At 42.6% G+C, this 21,472-nt stretch overlaps 1 protein-coding gene across 1 annotated transcript in view; it reads left to right on the forward strand.

Annotated features, from left to right (window-relative positions):
* The first annotated feature begins 261 nt into the window (after window positions 1-261).
* Window positions 262-21,472, forward strand: part of LOC126253690 (troponin C, isoallergen Bla g 6.0101) — a 70,544-nt gene continuing 49,333 nt past the window's right edge. The window contains exon 1 of the mRNA XM_049955217.1: window positions 262-395. Within this exon, the coding sequence (XP_049811174.1) occupies window positions 393-395 (3 nt within the window). The 5' untranslated portion in view covers window positions 262-392. The remainder of the gene's footprint in view (window positions 396-21,472) is intronic.

Consider the following 21,472-nt stretch of genomic DNA (forward strand, 5'->3'; position numbering starts at 1 on the left):
CAGAAGCCATAGAATTAGCACAGCCACTGGGACGTCTGTCAAGTTATGCTAATAAGCGGCGCCGCAGCCTCAGAGGACTTAGCGGCGCCTCGGCCCGCCGGGACACGCGCCTCGCCTCACCTCGCCTGGCCGCGGTATTATAAATAAACCCGCGGCCGCGGGTCGCCCGAGACAGTGGAAACGCGCTGTAAAGCCCCGCCGCCAGCTATATTTTGATACGCGGGGCATTTTCCCGCCACGGAGAATAGCGGGTGCGGCCCCTATAGCCCATTTCACGGCGTCGTTGCGCGGGTAAATATAGCGGAGCGCCGGCCGACCGGAGTCCGCGGAGAGCAGTCCGTACCCGGCCGGCAGCGCAGCACCTCAGCTCAGCTCAGCACACCTCAGCAGCCATGGTAGGCGGCCTGCGCTCCTCTCTTCCACTGCTGCTGCGCGCCGCCCTACCACCGCCCACCGACACCCGTCAGCTCGCCGCATCCCTACCCACAGCACGCCGCGCACGTCTGTCAACTGTCTGCTCACACTAGCGCCCTACGCTGCACCCGTCTGTCAACTGTCTGCTCACACTAGCGCCCTACGCTGCACCCGTCTGTCAACTGTCTGCTCACACTAGCGCCCTACGCTGCACCCGTCTGTCAACTGTCTGCTCACACTAGCGCCCTACGCTGCACCCGTCTGTCAACTGTCTGCTCACACTAGCGCCCTACGCTGCACCCGTCTGTCAGCTGTCTCTGCTCACACTAGCGCCCTACGCTGCACCCGTCTGTCAACTGTCTGCTCACACTAGCGCCCTACGCTGCACCCGTCTGTCAACTGTCTGCTCACACGAGCGCCCTACGCTGCACCCGTCTGTCAGCTGTCTCTGCTCACACTAGCGCCCTACGCTGCACCCGTCTGTCAACTGTCTGCTCACACTAGCGCCCTACGCTGCACCCGTCTGTCAACTGTCTGCTCACACGAGCGCCCTACGCTGCACCCGTCTGTCAACTGTCTGCTCACACGAGCGCCCTACGCTGCCGCGGTCTGTCAGCGAGCTCTCTCTCGATACAAGTCAGGGTACTCCGTCACTACAGCTGAACCTCGCTCGTCGGCATGTCACCCTCTCTGCCCTAACTAGGCTACCCGTTTGTTCTGTGAATACAGAATGTAAACGATAACTGTTTACCATATGCACAGTGGTGTAGGGGAAGTCGAGGCAAACAATTTGATATAGGACACTTGTAGTTCACCACTGATGTAGAAAACCCCAAACTGGTCTACAAAGCCCACCTAAGCTACAAAAATTCAAATGGCTCTGAGCACTATGGGACTTAACGTCTACGGTCATCAGTCCCCTAGAACTTAGAACTACTTAAACCTAACTAACCTAAGGACATCACACCTAAGCTGCAGATTATGAACATTCTCTCGTTATCTTACGCCACAAACTTAACCCATCGGCGCCGGAATTAATTTTTCCGTGATTTTTTTTAATTGCCGCCTTATGTCTGTAAAAAACATAAATTACACAACAGAGTTGATTCGACAAAAGTCATTACCGGTATTAGTGAGATATTTGACGTTGCCGTATGGCAACGCTAGGCGCTTTCACTACCTAAAGTTATACAGATTACAACTTCAACTAAAATAAGTTGGTTATTGAAATTTCTTATTACATATACAAGTTTTGTGCAAATTTATTATTCAGTCTTCATCATACAACTGATACTTTATAACACAGTACAATTCATAATCAAAATTCAAATCTTGAACTCCGCATTATTTCACGTGAAATGGAATAAAACAGTCAACACACAATCCCACATTACACTTAGAAGGCCGGCCGCGATGGTCTCGCGGTTCTAGGCGCGCAGTCCGGAACCGTGCGACTGCTACGGTCGCAGCTTCGAATCCTGCCTCGGGCATGGATGTGTGTGATGTCCTTAGGTTAGTTAGGTTTAAGTAGTTCTAAGTTCTAGGGGACTGATGACCACAGCAGTTGAGTCCCATAGTGCTCAGAGCCATTTTTTGAACCATACACTTTGAACACATTGTTCTCACAATAGATTTACAGTCCTTGTGTGCACACCTTTTCTTCTTCTTTCCTTCTGTGTGCTGGACGAGGTGGTCAGTCTTACCAAACCTAACTGAATCTGATATGCGGCTGTCGGAACATGCCCTTGAGGCAGATGGTCTCCCGGCTCCTTGTGGTAAAGCTTGGTGTCTTTGCAAGTACACTGTTGCTACTTCTCTCTTGAAATCAAGCTGAGAAATAGTTTGGTTTCTTCCTTTATTATACAAAATCCAACTGTTTTGTATGGCGACGTCTAAAATCCATGTAAAGAGACACCAGTACCATTTCTTGCTTCTTATTGCAATGCGACAGCACGCTAGATTCTGATCCATCTGATCAGTACCTCCCATATATGTATTATATTTGGCTACAAGTTTTGGTCTGGGAATCATTACATTTCGCTTTTTTAGTTGCGAGAATCTCTCGACTTGGCCAACTTCTTGTGCACCACATGAAGAATAGATCATTGTGACAAGTAAGTTGTCCAGCCACCGCACATACAATAATCCATCATTCTTCTCTATTCGGATCTGGGGGCTCAACAAACACATCACCTTCAATATCGTCATTTTAAGAAATCTCCAGCGCCTCAGCAAGCGAGAAACCTCTTCTAAAACAAGAAAGAGAAAATTCGTCCTTTTACTGAGTACAAGCGCCTAGCGTTGCCATATGGCAACACCGACGTTCAAACGGCCTAAATGAACGTAATTTATTTCGCAGCAAGCAGTAACCTCCAAAGAATATATATTTGAGTATTTAAAGCACAACCGTACTAAAAAACCAAATTATATATCGTAAGTTACTGTGTAAAACATACTTACTCCAACTTATTCTCCATTTTTCTTCGTCATTCAGCAAACAACGACTTCCAACACTGCTTACGCCGCAGATTTTAAATGTATTGTTGAAAACGTTGCATTGTAGTGATGCAGTCTTGCGGAACGGAATCCAGTGCTGCCAACACTCTCGCTTCGTTGATGTTGTGGAATCAACGATTTTAAAAAAGTGTTACAAACATTGCCATATGGCAACGCACGGCGCTAATGGGTTAGTCAGTCAGAATAGGGAAGACGGTTATTGCTGCAACAACCGGTTTCCGCTCATACCGGTTTTTTTCGTCTCAAGAGTAACCTGTTAAAGCTTGTCAAAGGTATAACTGATTTTTGTTTTTGTTTTAACTGCTGTTACTTTCGGTAATTGACGTAGATTTCTAACAAAGATTGAAAAATTCTGGTGAAAGTTAAGGAGAAGCAGATCTTGATCGACATGGGGCAGAAATTGACCTTAATGCCTCCAGCAAACACGGCACAGGTCAAGTAGAGAGCGCCAGAGGTCACAAATTGATGACTTTCTTGCATCATTGCTTTTGGATGGTGCTTGCCTGAAGCATGCACGCACATTTTCTTCTTATGTGATATCGCAAGTTTGTTGTGCCCCTTCCCATTTTTAATCTCTTTAAGCAAATGGAGCATTTTACTTCATTGTTACCACACTTCGTAAAATACTTTCGAATCAGGGACGGTGCCATTCTGCAATACAACCTGTGTGCGAGTACGACAGCGAGAAACTGCCGTACAGACTGCACGTACATGCGCACCGTCTAATAGGTCACCACACACGCCAACAGGAACTCTACTGTCTGCAGTGCTGACAGATTCTTGTGTCTTTTATGTTTGTTTCATGTTTCTGTCGGAGTTGTTATTAAAATAACACTGATCGCTTTTCCTGTTTTCTATAATAACCCCAATACTTCAAAGCAATGCAAATTTTACCAATAAACATTTCTTGTTAGCAAAAACCAAACATTTTAGCACTGCTGCAATAGCAAATTAATATGCCGGTTTCTTTACCCAGTTATTAGCAAAAAATGAGAAAAACCTCTTATAACCGTGAGTAAAAAAATACCGGTTAGTCGGAACTGAAAGCCTGGTATAGGTTTTAACCGTCAGATTTTTCCCTTCTCTAGGCCACATTAGCGTTAGTAATTTAAACTTTCCCATGATGGCAACGAAGAAAAAGATTCGTTTGCGAAAATTATCTAAAAACTAATCACGCTTACAATTCGATCTGAACTTGTAGCATTGTAGTGAGAAGGCCAGAGAAACAAAATGATTTAACTGTTAACTTGACTCTGTTAAAATTTTGTCAAGGAAAAGAAATAAACTTCAAACGGTTATGACTGATTAAACCGAAGCCGTAAGAGGGCGAGCGCAAGTGTCTTATACCAGTTTGTTCGTCTCGACTTCTCCAACACCACTGTGGTACGTTATAAACAGTTATCTTTTATACTCTGTAGAAGTTCCACAGCTATAACTTCATCATCATCATTATCACTGTCATCATCAACAGTTTCCAGCCTGGGTATAACTTAACCCTCTCCATCTTTTCCTGTCCTCCAGTCACGTATCCATCTCAACATTGTCCCAGTCTTCTTTCTTCATCACACATTCCTTCACTCCAAGGATCCATCTGTCCGTCAGCCTTTCGACCTCCCTCTGGGTCTCTTGCCTTCTATTCTCGTCTCGTGAGCTTGTCTCCTACCAACTCACATTCTTTTAACATGCTCATACCATCTTAACGTTGTCTTTTCTATTATCTCTTACATCAGCTTCCTCTTTCACTATTTCTCTCATCGCCTCATTACTTACTCCATCCATTCCACCATCTTATACTGCATCTTTGAAATTTCATCTCGCAATCCTGTATCCTGCTCACCTTTCGTTTCTTCCATTACCCTCGTTTCTGATGCGTACTTGAGTATTGAAACGTAATATGCTACAAGCTGATTCTTAAAAAGAAGAAAACAGCGATACGCCACTGCAAATAATCGTATTTATTGACACAAATAGCGCCGTTACTCGATTCGAACAGACAAGTTCATCTTAAAACGGCTGTTAAGGGTTATATTACATCTGTGGTTGCTTACAATAGTTATTGGCTGTTTTTTTTCCTCCTTGTGGAGAAAGGAGGAAAAAGACAGCCAATAACTGCTGTAAACAACCACAAGGGTGGCAGTGTCCTACACAGAAAACCATATGAGAAATTTAACTGCCGGCCGATGTGACCGAGTGGTTCTAGGCGCTTCAGTCAGGAACCACACGGGTGCTACGGTCGCAGGTTCAAATCCTGCCTCGGACATGGACGTGTGTGTTGTCCTTAGGTTAGTTAGGTTTACGTAGTTCTAAGTCTAGGGGACTGATGACCTCAGATGTTAAGTCCCATAGTGCTAAGAGCCATTTGAACCATTGAAATTTAACTGTAACTGTGTTTAATAACAAGCCGTTACTCATATCGTTTCTTGGTGTAGGGCACCATCACTTCAAGGACCTTTCGCTGCAAAAGGGTAAAAAACAGACAATAAGTAACGTAAACGGGCACAACTGTAATATAAACTTGAACACCCGTCTGGTGATGAAGCTGTGGTTCAAAGCCGCTGATGGGCTATTTGTGTAAATAAATAACGTTTTAGCAGTGGCTGATTGCTGTTTTCTTATTTTGAACAATCATACTTTGCACGCACTAAGGGTCTCAAAATGTCTGTTTTCGGGAAAACTACACCATTCTCTTTTAGTACGAAACTTGGAGAAATTTTGGTACGTTGACGTTTTTCGCAGTTACACAACCATTTAGTTTCAATGGACAATTAAGCAACAAGTTCTGAACAGAATTGTCCACTCTCTAGTGAAGTGTGCGGTGTGGTGGAATTTCCTGCGATTGCAATTACATCATTGCTTTGGGCTCGAAAGTGCACCACTGACTTTCTCGAAGCATTAATCTTACCCTCTGAGGTCTCCGAGCACAGCTGATGGCCTGACGCAAACCTTCATTATGACAGCACCTCCATTGTACTTTACAAGCTCTAGAGATGGTCTCCCACACGTTTTTGGTGCTTGGAGATGATGGCATACTGAGGCTTTATGTCTGCATTTTAGAATGTTTAGATATCTCAGCTGATAAGAATACGGTCTACCCTCAGACAAGGGCCTGTATTCGAATTTCAAGGAAGCAAACAAGGCTCCACGCTACGCCGCGCTTCTAAAGGCAGTAAGACTACAGCTGAACGTACTGTCGAAGGCACATCATTAGCGGTTAGACACAAGCTCAAACTGATTGACGATTTTTTGGTTTCGAGCTTAAACTTATTTTAGGAACCATAATGATATTCGCGTCTAATGGGTTTAGGGAAACTATATAAAAACTGTATCAGACCGGAATGTAGACCCTGTTGCAAACGAATTCAATCTTTTAACCGCAGTATCGCTTGGCTCCGTTGTTACTGTGCCGGTCCAACAAAACCTCTTATTCACAACGAATTTTCACTCTTCAGCGGAGTTGGTGATATGGACCGGTCAAGTCTCCAGAGGCAGAACATTTATAAATGAGCATTTGCCCGGGAATTTGCCCAAAGTAGTTTTAAGTGCCTGAAAGCTGAGGACTTATAAAATAAGTACTTTTTAATGATTTTACTACTAGATTACAAAATTTACCAGTTACAATAAGGAATGGGGCGATACTCCCGATATTAGAAGTTACTAATTGTTTCCATTTGAACATATGTACGTCATTTATTGCCTATATCACTAAAAACGAAAGGAAAGAAGAGAGAAGCATGTAATTTTTTTAAATTTTTTACTAGCATTCCAGCTTGTTGTATCACGGAAGTGCGCGTGTTACTGACAGCTGCTTGTTATTTACCTGTTCTACTCTTCAACTCTCTCTCCCTTTCTCTCTCTCTTTCGCGCGCGCGCGCACACACACACACACACACACACACACACACACACACACACACACTGCGTTGAACAGCCGTGTAGTGATAAGCTGGTATAAATAAAAATTGTCCTTAGATCGCCGGCCGCAGTGGCCGTGCGGTTCTAGGCGCTACAGTCAGGAGCCGAGCGACAGCTACGGTCGCAGGTTCGAATCCTGCCTCGGGCATGGATGTGTGTGATGTCCTTAGGTTAGTTAGGTTTAATTAGTTCTAAGTTCTAGGCGACTGATGACCTCAGAAGTTAAGTCGCATAGTGCTCAGAGCCATTTGAACCATTTGTCCTTAGATTATCGCTTTGTAATGTTGCACACTTCACTTCATAATCTGAGTCAAATCTCTGAATGTTACTGAAGAACGATTATTGATAACAAAATTATTACGGAATATATTACACAACTGGCATCTGTTTCTTGATAATAACTGTGTTCTTAAATGTTAAACTGTTTGGAGTGGGGGAAAAGGGCTTTACTGTCAGAAGGAGTGACATTTGAGCAGACTATAATTTTCTATTCTGCTCCTTTCTTTATCTACTTTCGTATGACTGTGATGCTGTGAAGATAATATGAGAGCAGTAACAGCAAAGAGATTTCATAACAAAGAATCGATGCCAAAGACGCTGGAATCGTTTGATTCCGATACTAGTCGATTCCTAGAGAATCGGCGATTCTTGGACTCGTGTAATCGGAATCAGCGCATGACTCATCCCTCATTAAAATCATTATGGATAAAATTTTTTTACTCTAATATTTTTGCAGAAGCATAGTATTAGTAAAAATACTACCTACTGGCTACTTACTTAATATGAACTATACTTTATTTCGAGAATTACTTTTAAACCTGAGATTCGTTTTCTTTTTTAAAAAATAATACTACCCCAAGAACTGACCTGACTAAAAACGTATAAGTACGTTTACAGCCATGCTTATTTCCCCCTCTTCCCTTACTCTTAAGCATCTTTTCCAACTGGGTTAACCAACCACTACAGAAGCAGTGTTGCAAAACACCTTTTCCAATACAAAATATCAGATTGAAAGTTTTTTGTAAGTGCAGCTTATCAATTAATCTTTAAAATGCATACATTCTCAGGCATTTATGAATTATGGGCACTTGCCCAGGCATTTATCCTGGGCATTTGCTCTAACTTATAAATGCCCAGGCATTTTCCATCACTAAGCGGAGGTTGTGCTGATTTGAAACTTCGTGCCAGCTTAAAGTTGTATGGCGGAGTGGGACTCGAACTTGGGAGACGCGTGGTGTGCAGAAGAACTTCTGTGAAGTTTGTAAGGTGGGAGAAGTGGTACTGGCGGAGGTGAAGCTGTGAGGGCCGGTCGTGAATCGTGATTGAGAAGCTCAGTTGGTTAACTACATGCTCACGAAAGTAAAAAATCCCAGTTTCGAGTACCGGCTCTGCACACACTGTTAGGAAGTTCATAAGAATAATATGGCAATCGTAAAGTACTATTTACCTACAATGTACGAGGCCTCATTGTAACAGGCTTTGAACATGGAAGAATTCCTCCGAGACTCGTTATGCTGTAATAAACTAATAGTTTACATGTCAAAGAAATTACGAAAATGAAAAACGAGGAAGCTTACTCACAACTGCAACATATCGTCTTCAAGCTAGAAAATAAAATGGGAGACTTACAGAACAATTAGTAATTTATGTAGTGTGGGATACATCTCACATCTTTGTTTCCAAATTTTGCATACTTTTCAGAATATTGTATTCAATTAAAACGTGGTGATTTGACCCGCCGAGATCTCATATACGTAAGGTCCGGTTAATGCTGTACATTTCGTATCATTATTTCTGCAAGTAAAATTACACTCTGACCAACAAAAAACGTCTATCACGCTTGAAACTGATTTGACTCGATACCATCTATGAAGTCATAGCGACTTATAGTTCTAGGTTTCGTAGGAAAAAAAGGTTTAATTCGTTGATTTTTCTACACTGTGAACCGCTGTGAAATCATATTGAGAACTGACCCAGTGCATATCCGTATGGTGACGTTGAGTGGAAAAAAAAATATAACGCACACATTAAACGGACAAAGTTTAGTAGCGTTTAACACTAGCCTCGAGCTTTATATCATGTTGGTACGGAGAGCGATGTTACTCCAAGAAGGTAAAGGATTCTCACAATCAGCCTGACTTTACGCATTCTATAAGACTTGTTTCTCACGTATCTCGACAACACACAGATAATCGTCAAGTTTTATTCGTCAGATGTTGTGAAACAACGACAGTAATATTCTGTCGCGTTCCGTTATGTTGGTTGACAAGCTGTACCACTTAATGCGACAGGTTTCACAACACTCTCACACCACGCCTTGAAAATGACAGCCCAGCTTCCGAAAAGAGTTGTATAGTCCGTCAGACACCCCTACAGTCTCCCAGATTTGCATAGGATCTACATTTAGAATAGTTGAATTTGCATCTAATGAATGCATGCATTCTGCCTCCAGAAACAAAATCGCTGTTCGGAATACTTAGGTAAAATAGCGACTAACATTTTGTGTCAGTTTGTTAATGGATTGATTACGTGAAAGATTTACGAACGAAACATTTTTTACAGGGCTCCTTGCTTAATCGCTCCTGGGTAGTCTTGAGTGCAGCATCTTTCGTCAGTGATCCTTGATCAGTACCTACATTTGATTACAGTGCTACTTTAACTCAGGTGTTGCACGATGTTCTTAAGGCCAAGGCCAACTTGACACGGGGTTGGTTTTGCCGATCAGGGTTTCTTTTCATTACGAACTCACCTCACCAGGTGCCTCCTTGTGGTTTCTAGTGAGGACACCTTCCAATACACGATACGGCATCTCTCTCCCCTCCCTCTCTCTCTCTCTCTCTCTCTCTCTCTCTCTCTCTCTCTGTGTGTGTGTGTGTGTGTGTGTGTGTGTGAAGTTACTCTGGTATATAGAAAATGAAATTTTGCGTATATTACAATGTTTTAAAGCTTCATATTTACGATTAACGTGTTTCTTAATTCTTCAGTCTCAACACTGTACTGACAGGCAACCAGCAACTTGATTACATTCTTTAAGGGGCTCCGGAACGCCCTATACTTGCAATGTTAAAATAACGCTTATAAATTACATCTTTCCTCACAAAGTATTTGAGGTAGGAGGTTGAACTTTTTACAGATTATTTATTGGAATATGGGCTACAACTTAACACAGGGATTTTACAAAATTTTAGTTCAGTTATTAAAGATGATTTTTTTCTATTGTAATGAAAATTCACAACATTTTTTTGCAATTTTTTATTTATATATTCAAAAATATACAGTTTTTTGGAAAAAGGCTATGTTAAATTATGCAGAAGGTACTGTGTAACATTTACTGAAAGTTTGAAACAAATATGTTTGGAAGATCCTTAGAAAACATGTAATTAGTATGAGAAAATAAAAGTTTTGGGAATCGAGCGACAAAGATTGGATTAACTTTTTAGTGCATTCCAGGTCCATAGGATGGATTATCTTCATCCTCTGCAAACTCCTCCTCCAGCTTCCTCTTGTTCCTCCTCCTGTTTACTCTTGCTTGTATTTCTAGACTCCTTACAGCCCTGTCTGCAGCCCGAAGGCGTTCCTTGTCTAAAGCAAGCATCGGTCGTACCATGTTAGAACCTATCTTCATTCCCATATTTCTAAATACCTTCCACCTTACAATGTTGCCATCATTGAAAGTCGCAACAGCATCATACACACCAAAGTGAAGTGTTTCTGTTCCAACAAATACAGTCTTAGGGATTCTCGACCATATAACATTATTTACACTTTCATTGGGGTTTTGGGTTTTTCCGTGAATACACTTTTTCAACAGTTCAGGTGATGCTAAGCCTCTGAAAATAGGTTTTATCACCTCCATTATTGCATGAGGCAGACTATGCTTATGAGTGTACACTTCTCCAGTTAGCAATCCTTTTATATATTTACACCAACTGTCTTCTTCTTTGGGACACAAGCTATGTTGGGGATTTTCATCGGTTGAAGAAGCATGAAAAAAAAGAGCCCAAACAGCCTTCTTCATTTCGTCGACACTTTGTGTATTTTGCCTAATAGCCATTCCATAATAGTTCTGTATTTTGTCAATTACACTGTCAGTTAACCTTCCCTTCCCATCCAACCCTTTACCATCACTGAGTTTCTGTTTTTTGTACGAAGCTTTCAGTCGCCGAAGTCTTGTTCCCATTCGCTTCTGTACGTGTCCAATACACTCAAATTTCTGCACTACAACATCATCACCATAGGGCTTCAGTCCTTGAACATGTTTGAAACTTTTAGAATCACCGTCACCAAGGTAATTAACATATCGCACTTTATCACACGCCTCAGAACGCTGGAATATACTGGCAACACCAGCCACTTCCATTCCTCCACTACTGCCACTATAGTTAGCTTTGCAATTATTTTCATGTGTACCTTTATATTTTTGTGGACATCTACAATACTTTGATATTACTGCTACATCTAAAACTTTCCCTGTATACATACTGGTGGCAGATACTACACCATGAAGAGATGTGTGTCCCCGTTTATGCCAGGTACCATCGAACGCTGCAGTCAAATCTCTGTTACCATTATTTTCCATTACTGCCTCTTCCACAGCGTTCTTCATAGATTCTATACAGACATCTTCTACTTTAGACCCTATTAATTTATTATAGGTCGTAAACTTGGTTGGGGGATTTGGAAGATTCATGATGCCACAGAAAATTGCACCTGCAGTAGCACCCTTACCAACTGAACGCAAGGAATAAATCCGGAGCCCCTTAAGTCGTTTATTAACGATTCTGTCAACAATTGCAGTATTTATATTAGGCGACTAGTTTCAAGCCTTACAGGTTTATTTTAGAGCCTGTCCTACTGAGATTGCACTAAGAATGCCTGATCTTAATAATAAACATCAAAGTGGCAACACATGCTTTATAAACTGTTTGCAGAATGAATGCGACGATCCACGCGTCCCTCTTACCAAGTGAAAATCAAGTTAATTCTGTAAATAACGTATAAAGCATGATTTGCCACTTTTATGTTCATTATTAAGGTCAGGCACTGTGAGCACTGTGAGTGCACCCACAGCAGGTCATGCTCGAAAATGAACCTCTAAGGTTCGAAACTAGTCGCCTGATATAAATACTGCAACTGGTGACAGAATCGTTAATAAGCACTTTAAGGTGTTAAAAAAATCTTTACCATACACTAAAGAATATTCGAGGGGCAAATTACGTTTGAATCGACTTTCTAGTAAGATGGTTCTTCTGTCAGTACAAGAGAGCGATCAATTACACTGACTACATTATTTAGGATTGTCTCATAATTTTACTTAGGTTCATTTACTGTTACGAAGCAGTGTGTGTTCATTATCAATGCAAGGACTTCTAGGATGCATGTTGACCTTGAGACGGCCGTTTGATTCGGCTGAAATCGGTCTTCTTCTTCTTGTTTCTCCAGGTCTTTATCCCGTTTCTTAATGTGGCCGACATGTTAATTGTTGGATTTGCCAATGTTAGTGGTACGAAAGGTCCGGATGTCCCTCCTGCCTCAAGCGCTATTCCCCCAGGGGACGGAACTTGTCTAAATGTTCGCGGAACGTGTAACTGAGGCAGGATGTAGGCACCACCAGCACAGTGTTCATCTACTCGGACGTGTGAAACCGCCTAAAACCCACATCCAGACTGGCCGGCACACCGGCCGTCGACGTTACTCCACCGTGTGGATTCGACACGGGCCTGGCGTGTATCCCCGGACCCCGGAATCGTCGTGCCACCACGCACGGTTATCCAGGCTGGTCAGGGTTGAAATCGATCATGCAGGAAAATAAATGTGATTATATGGCAAAATCCATAAACAAAAATTGTCAAATGTAGCACTCACAGCGGGCTCCATACAATTACAAAGTCGTACTTCGTAAATTGTTAAAAACCGTTAAACCATTCAACAGCCAAGATCGCATAAAATATTTTTTTTATTTAAGACAACCGATTTCAACAGACTATGCTGCCATCTTCAAATCTTAAAATATTTTTGTTGTAAAACATGTTCATTTTACGCTGACCTCATGCGCAAAATGTCAAGTGGAAAAAAGTAGCACGTTATAAAATGTTTGTCAACGCTAAAATATTTAAAAACATAAAGCACCTTGTGCAACAGGCTATGTCCATGTACATATTGCTCACACTTGCTTGCTGCATCATACAAACACCGTACACACTAGCACAGCTATTTACATATGCTGTACATATTCTAAATAGTGCAAATCCACCTCAAAATCTGTTGTGTACAGTATCGTATACGATGCAAGAAGCAACTGTGAACAATATGTGTATGGACGTAGCCTGTTGCACAAGCTACTTTACGTTTTTAACTATTTTAGCAGTTTTTATGTTGTGCGTGAGGTCAGCACAAAATGAACATGTTTTACAACAAAAAGATTTTAAGACCTGAAGATACCAGCACAGTCTGTTGAAACCGTTTGTCTTAAATAAAAAAACATTTCATGTGATGTTGGGTGTTGAATGGTTTTTAACAATTAAACAGATCGCCCTTCAGTGCTCTCAAAATGAGAAAATTCGAAGTACTTCATAAAAATATGTTACTCTATTTTGTATCGTAATTGTCTTAAAAACATCTATTGAGCAAATCTATCAGATATATAGTCCTGTCTTGCTACAAGAAAGTCCATAGTGTTTTCTAGTGCACAGCAATATTGATGTATAGATCTGAAAAAGGTAACGGAAAATGACATATTTTCGGTAATAAATGCATGGAATCATAAACGAAGACGTTTGATAGTATGATTCGAAAGCGCCTACTGATTCCCGCGAATAGTAAGAACGTGGAGGAAACAGTTGGTATGTCGAGCGGGTCGTGACAGATAGTAGCAGTTCCTGCTACTCCATTTTATAACATTTTGCCGGCGACTGCGTGTCTGAGATTACTCTTCTGTCCATATGCCACATAACTGGCGACGGAGATTGAGAATTACAGCTGTTTATGTGGTGTGAAACGCTTGTCTTCTTCTACAGCTGACGGTTGAATACGCCAGTGTCTTTAAACAAATACGTTAAGTGTCCGCCAGTTTTAGAAAGGAAATAATGTGTTTGTCAGTTTGTGAACATGTTATTCCCAGATGCAGTGTTGTACATACCTAAATCCTAGCTACTTGTGGTAGTTTAGAAAAGTTCTGTAACACATTACTGAACTGACCTAGCAGTGTACTTTTCTCGTGCTTCCACTTCACGTTAGACTTTCATTACCACATCTGCAGCTCTCTGAAACTGTCTGTTGACGACGCAGTAGTGTACAAGGAAGTGACATCCCTTAGAAGATTCGTATTTAATGCTCAGCATTTGGTGCTTCACAGTAATGCTCATAAATAGACAAATAGATCCGATAACTTTTGACTAGGCGATCGGCGGCAATTAGTCATTGGAATCAGTCACAATCTTTAAGTTTCTAGGAATTTCTATACGATATAATGCAACAGCAATGGTAAACCTAAATTTAAATAATGTAAATGATCACGTAATCATGTGGTGACCTAGTCTCGTTACGTTACACTGAATAAAGGAGTTAGTAAGCTGTGGCTAATTCCACTGGTGGAATTATGAGGAGAAAGTAATGAAATTAAATCTACTGTGGAACCCAAAAGTAATAAAACTGTACCCATGTACTCGCCGTGTACCTTCACTCAGACATGCAAGAACGAGGATAAAGAAAATTAAACATCATTCTCTGGCATTATAGTTACGACAAAAATATAGCGTTAATGTAGTTTCATAATATGTATGCATGCAATGAAAAATATGCTGTTACTAGAAACTCACTGACGCACCGAACCACTGAAATTCGCTTAACGTTGTAAACAAAACAACACCAAACACATGCACACCAGCTGTCAAATTCGCATACTGCGCTAGCTGCTGTTCTCAGCCAATCAGAATAAAGATCAGTTACGATAGGTTCTCGCACAGGCGCTATAACAGTGGGTTACAAATAGTTCATTTGTTAAAATTACTGATTTTTTTTTTACGTGAGAAAGCAGAACCTGTGAAACTTAGCACATACAGTAAATGAATGGAAGCAGGCATCATTACTATTTGATGAGATAGTAGAAAAATTGTAGGGAGGGATGTGCAGCATACACTACATTTAAATGTTGATATCGTTACAATGGTACGTAGACTAACTACAAAATTACGACTGGAACAACATTTTGTTTTAAAGAGAAAACAGTTAATACATTACTTTAGTACCTAACAGGCTGATGGCATTTAAAAGTCTTTTTAAGAAGTATCCGCGTTGCCTGCAGCTTACCTTGTTGCAGGATTTCGACATTGAGTGGTAGCGATGACACGCGATTTCACCATTCTGCGGTGAAAACAAGGTCTCCAGGTCCGCTTTGCATCTGCTTCAGATAATGTTAAACTTCTGCACTGCCACAGCCGTCGTTATGGGCTTGAGGCTTGATGTCGTGTTATTTCAGTTCCAGAGGGTGCACAATTTCAAATACAATACACTGACATATTTGTCTATGCAACGTCTACTACGTGGCACCTGCGAAAGAGTTACAGTTCTATGATTTATATGACATAATTCAACCGCTATTCGTATCAAAGGACCGTCCTCGAAATGTGCAAACCTGATATCGTGGACACGAACTGTTTCACCAGTGACCACTGATTTTCGTCCATAGCACACGCGAAAGCTGTCTTAGTTCATTTACGCACAAAGCAGAGTGCAGTTCATAGTTTACTCGGTATTAATCACTGCCCCTCCGCAGTTCACACGATATGCTGCACATATTGCTTCAAATGTTTTATCCGTGTATATATCCATGGAAACCACCACACCACCCACGTCGTACTTCAACAATCAGTGTTGTTCTTCGTCGCCGTTCTACTACTTGATTGTTCAGTTTCGATAATCGAGAACAGGCTCTCGTACAGCAGAGATATATTCACCCCGTTTACATGGGGCTCCCAAAATCGGATTTCGTAAGCCGATTTCCCGATAACGGTTTTGGATGGGCATGTAAACACTTCAGAATCGATTTTGGAAATCCGCTTCTAGTCGCCGGTTTTCCAATTCGGCAACCGACTTTCGCTTTCATGAAAACGCAACCGGTATTGAAATGTGATCGGTTTTTCAAGTTACGTGTTGTTTTCAGAGTATTCGGAGAGTAAGGACTTGTTGCGTAGTGAAGGAGAAGCATAAATATTAGACAGCATGAAGCTGTGCAGCTGTAACATTTAAGTGAAGACAAATAACGATTGTGTTGACTGAATCAGAAACTGGATCAGTTGTTTTCCAGACGCCATATTTAACTGTGCTAGCAAACATTCTTATAATTTTTTAATGTACTGACATTAATTACTTAACATATTGAATAAAACAAAATGATAAAAGGAAAAAAATACTTATACCGGTTAGGCCCCCTCGACTATCCCTTTTTAACAAATTAAGGAAAGGAAAAAAATATTTTATTGATCCAGTGGTAGAGAAAGCAGATGATTATGTCAGATACTTCACACATGTAATCTGCACACCCAAGATATCGCTTAGAAGACACTCTTTCGATTAATTCGTGAGTATTATTTGTCAGTCTGGGGCCCTGGCCAAGTTGGATTTGCACAAAAGAAGAGCTGTTCTCTTCTTCAATTTTGTAAAGTCAGCATGACAGAATCACAGAAATGTCAGTTAATCTGCAGACGTTACAAGGAAGGCGGTATGTATCGCAAAGGCCCACACTCACAATATCTCTCGTGCCCACGTTACAAAACGAGTCAGCAAACGTACCACTTCATGCAATATGCTTTTCACGTACTGGCCACGACGATGTAATTAGACTAATTCTGGGCACAAAGATTGGTTAGATGATTTCTGAAACATTCCTCTCGCAATTACGTGTAGTTCTAATCAACTTTGTCCCTGACGGCAATGGCAATGTAAAACAATCGCCGCCGACCTAGTTCTTACTCTATGTATGCGATCACGACGCCCATGTACGTATTGTATGTGGCTGTAAGTAAATCGTACTTATGATTATTTATCGGACTCTTTGTTCAGATGACTTGCTAGGGGGAAAACGTATCAAATATTTAAGTCTGCTTGGCACTTTGATTAGGATGTAGGTGTCTATTAAAAATAAAGATTAAATATCACAGAATTTTTATTCTCCACTGTAAATATAGTTTTTAATGATTAATTGCTTGTTAAACAAATCTAGAACAGAAATTTGGCACAGTCTTGCAAAGATACTTCTTTTCTCTTTAAATCAACATACCCAAATCTTTTTATATGAGAATTTGAGCCTTGCGCCGCTACGTGAAAGTATTTACAATTTGCTTTTACTTTTTTTTAAATGTCCTCTTTCGACACTAGCTGTCTCTGGATCCCCTGATCCTCTCTGAGGGCGGTTTTTATAACCGTCGCGTTCGCCCTTTTTCATAGCATCTGACGATACTCTATACTCACGCCATCAAAAATGGAAAAACAAAAAAAAAGCTTTAGAATATTATTTATAATATAATCATATACATTGGTACTCATTCCCAATGCATTACCTATAAAGAAAAGACAAAAATGCAATTAAAAATTACGACGTGACTGCTACGTCTGTCAAGACAAAGAATGACTGACCATCGGAGGGCAGGAGTGAGTAGGGGGAGGGGAGATAGGATGTACTCTGGTAGGCTAAGCACCTGCCGCCACATACCGCCCTGCGCCATCTGAAATACACAGATATACATGTAGACATGTGGAATAATGCGTTAATGTGAAGCCATTCGACATGGGACAAAAATGTTATCAAGCTTCCACTACGTTATCCATAGACCATATTTGCTTATTTCAGTGTGTATCACGTGACTCAAAGATGACTCGAAAAGGAGCCTATGACAAATCGAAGACAGGGGGATAGATTACCAGGAAGTTCATGAGCACACAACACACTACACTTTGGTGCCTTATTAACTTACGTAAGTCCACTAGATGACGGAGGCAGAATTCTCATAAATGTCTAGCAGGAAGTTCAGTATCATAAATGTGTCTCTTTACAGCTATTTTACACTACTGGCCATTAAAATGGGTAGACCAAGAAGAAATTCAGATGATAAACCAGTATTCATTGGATAAATATATTATACTAGAACTGAGGCCGGCCGTAGTGGCCGAGCGGTACTAGGCGCTACAGTCTGGAACCGCGCGACCGCTAGGGTCGCAGGTTCGAATCCTGCATCGGGAATGGATGTGTGTGATTTCCTTAGGTTAGTTAGGTTTAAGTAGTTCAAAGTTCTAGGGGACTGATGACCTCAGACGTTAAGTCCCATAGCGCTCAGAGCCATTTGAACCATTTGAACTAGAACTGACCTGTGATTAATTTTCACGCAATTTGGTTGCATAGATCCTGAGAAATCAGTACCCAGAACAACCACCTCTGGCCGAAATAACGGCCTTGATACGCCTGGGCATTGAGTCAAACAGAGCTTGGATGGCGTGTACAGGTACAGCTGCCCATGTAGCTTCAACACGATACCACAGTTCATCAAGAATAGTGAGTGGTGTACTGTGACGAGCCAGTTGCTCGGCCACCATTGACCAGACGATTTCAGTTGGTGAGAGATATGGAGAATGTGCTGGTCAGGGCAGCAGTCGAACATTTTCTGTATCGTGAGAGGCCCCTATAGGATCTGCAACATGCGGTCGTGCATTATCCTGCTGAAATGCAGGGTTTCGCAGGGATCGAATGAAGGGTAGAGCCACGGGTCGTAACACATCTAAAATGTAACGTCCATTGTTCAAAGCACCGTCAATGCGAACGAGAGGTGACCGAGACGTGTAACCAATGGCACTCCATACCATCACGCCGAGGGATACGCCAGTATGGCTTCCAATGTGTGTTCACCGCGATGTCGCCAAACACGGATGCAACTATCATGATACTGTAAACAGAACCTGGATTCGTCGGGAAAATGACTTTTTGCCATTCGTGCACCCAGGTTCGTCGTTGAGTACATCATCGCAGGCGCTCCTGTCTGTGATGCAGCGCCAAGGGTAACCGCAGCCACGGTCTCCGAGTTGATAGCCCATGCTGCTGCAAACGTCGTCGAACTGTTCGAGCAGATGGTTGTTGTCTTGCAAACGTCCGCATATGTTGACTCAGGTATCGAGATGTGGCTGCTCGATCTGTTACAGCCGTGCGAGTAAGATACCTGTCATCTCGACTGCTAGTGATACGAGGCCGTCGGGATCCAGCACGGCGTTCCGTATTACCCTCCTGAACCCACCGATTCCGTATTCTGCTAACAGTCATTAGATCTCACCCAACGCGAGCAGCAATGTCGCGATACGATAAACCGCAATCACGATAGGCTACAATACGACCTTTATCAAAGTCGGAAACGTGATGGTAGGCATTTCTCCTCCTTACACGAGGCATCACAACAACGTTTCGCCAGGCAACGCCGGTCAACTACTGTTTGTGTATGAGAAATCGGTTGGAAACTTTCCTCATGTCAGCACGTTGTAGGTGTCGCCGCCGGCGCCAACCTTGTGTGAATGCTCTGAAAAGCTAATCATTTGCATATCACAGCATCTTCTTCTTGTCGGTTAAATTTCGCGTCTGTAGCACGACACCTTCGTGGTGTAGCAATTTTAATGGCCAGTAGTGTATTTTCAGTTGATATTAGTAACAGTCACTGTCACGCTTAACCGAAAATGTTCGCATTTGAAGGGATGAGCCTGTTTCAACTAACATGGATCCTATATCTGCGGATATCTAGGGTACTGTCCGTCAGAACAGGCTTCTGAAGGCCCAACCGTACCGATCGACCGCCGTGTCATCCTCAGCTGATGAGCGTCACTGGATGCGGATATGGGGGTGCATGTGGTCAGCACATCGCTCTGCCGGCCGTTGTGTTATCGTGACTGGAGCCGCTACTTCTGACTCGAGTAGCTTCTCAGTTGGCCTCGTAAGGTCAGATACATCACATGATCACACTGACAGAACCACAGGCACATAGACACAGGCAACAGAGCATGCACAATGTCGGCACTAGTACAGTGTATATCCACCTTTCGCAGCAATGCAGGCTGCTATTCTCCCATGGAGACGATCGTAGAGATGCTGGATGTAGTCCTGTGGAACGGCTTGCCATGCCATTTCCACCTGGCGCCTCAGTAGGACCAGCGTTCGTGCCGGACGTGCAGACCGCGTGAGACGACGCTTCATCCAGTCCCAAACATGCCCAATGGGGGACAGATCCGGAGATCTTGCTGGCCAGGGTAGTTGACTTACACCTTCTAGAGCACGTTGGGTGGCACGGGATACACGCGGACGTGCATTGTCCTGTTGGAACAGCAAGTTCCCTTGCCGGTCTAGGAATGGTAGAACGATGGGTTCGATGACGGTTTGGATGTACCGTGCACTATTCAGTGTCCCCTCGACGATCACCAGTGGTGTACGGCCAGTGTAGGAGATCGCTCCCCACACCATGATGCCGGGTGTTGGCCCTGTGTGCCTCGGTCGTATGCAGTCCTGATTGTGGCATGCTACCAGTGTTAAAGACTGCGATGGAGCTCCGTATGCCACGGCAAACTGGCTGACACTGACGGCGGCGGTGCACAAATGCTGCGCAGCTAGCGCCATTCGACGGCCAACACCGCGGTTCCTGGTGTGTCCGCTGTGCCGTGCGTGTGATCATTGCTTGTACAGCCCTCTCGCAGTGTCCGGAGCAAGTATGGTGGGTCTGTCACACCGGTGTCAATGTGTTCTTTTTTTCCATTTCCAGGAATGTAGTTTACGTCTGCAGGGCGATTACGTCGAGAAGTAATGCCAGTTTCATCGATTTCGGGTGAGTAGTTAATTAGAAAAAAATCGGAGGCCTTGGAACTTGAATGCACCTCGTAATTTCAGATCAAAAATTGTTTAACAGTAACATAATTTGCTCTCTCTGTCTGACATGCACACCTGTGATAGGTGTTACAATAAAAAGATGTACTGGCCCACTCCATTTCGAGCTGTTCACAGAAGTAAATAGGGCCGTTTTTGTCAGAAGCACTGACAATATGCTGCAGAATCTGTGAACAAACGTCTCTGCATACGTATTTGAAGGAATTAAGAATCTACAATACTGGCCATTAAAATTCCTACACCAAGAAGAAATGCAGTTGATAAACGGGTATTCGTTGGACAAATATATTATACTAGAACTGATACGTGATTGCGTTTTCACGCAGTTTGGGTGCATAGATCCCGAGAAATCAGTACCCAGAACAACCACCTCTGGCCGAAATAACGGCCTTGATACGCCTGGGCATTGAGTCAAACAGAGCTTGGATGGCGTGTACAGGTACAGCTGCCCATGCAGCTTCAACACGATACCACAGTTCATCAAGAGTAGTGGCTTGCGCATTTTGACGAGACAGTTGCTCGGCCACCATTGACCAGACGTTTTCAGTTGGTGAGAGATATGGAGAATGTGCAGGCCAGGGCAGCAGTGGAACATTTTCTGTATCCAGAAAGGCCCGTACAGGACCTGCAACATGCGGTCGTGCATTATCCTGCTGATATGTAGGGTTTCGCAGGGATCGAATGAAGGGTAGAGTCACGGGTCGTAACACATGTAAAAAGTAACGT

Source organism: Schistocerca nitens, chromosome 4 (assembly GCF_023898315.1).
Source record: "Schistocerca nitens isolate TAMUIC-IGC-003100 chromosome 4, iqSchNite1.1, whole genome shotgun sequence".
Taxonomy (NCBI): domain Eukaryota; kingdom Metazoa; phylum Arthropoda; class Insecta; order Orthoptera; family Acrididae; genus Schistocerca; species Schistocerca nitens.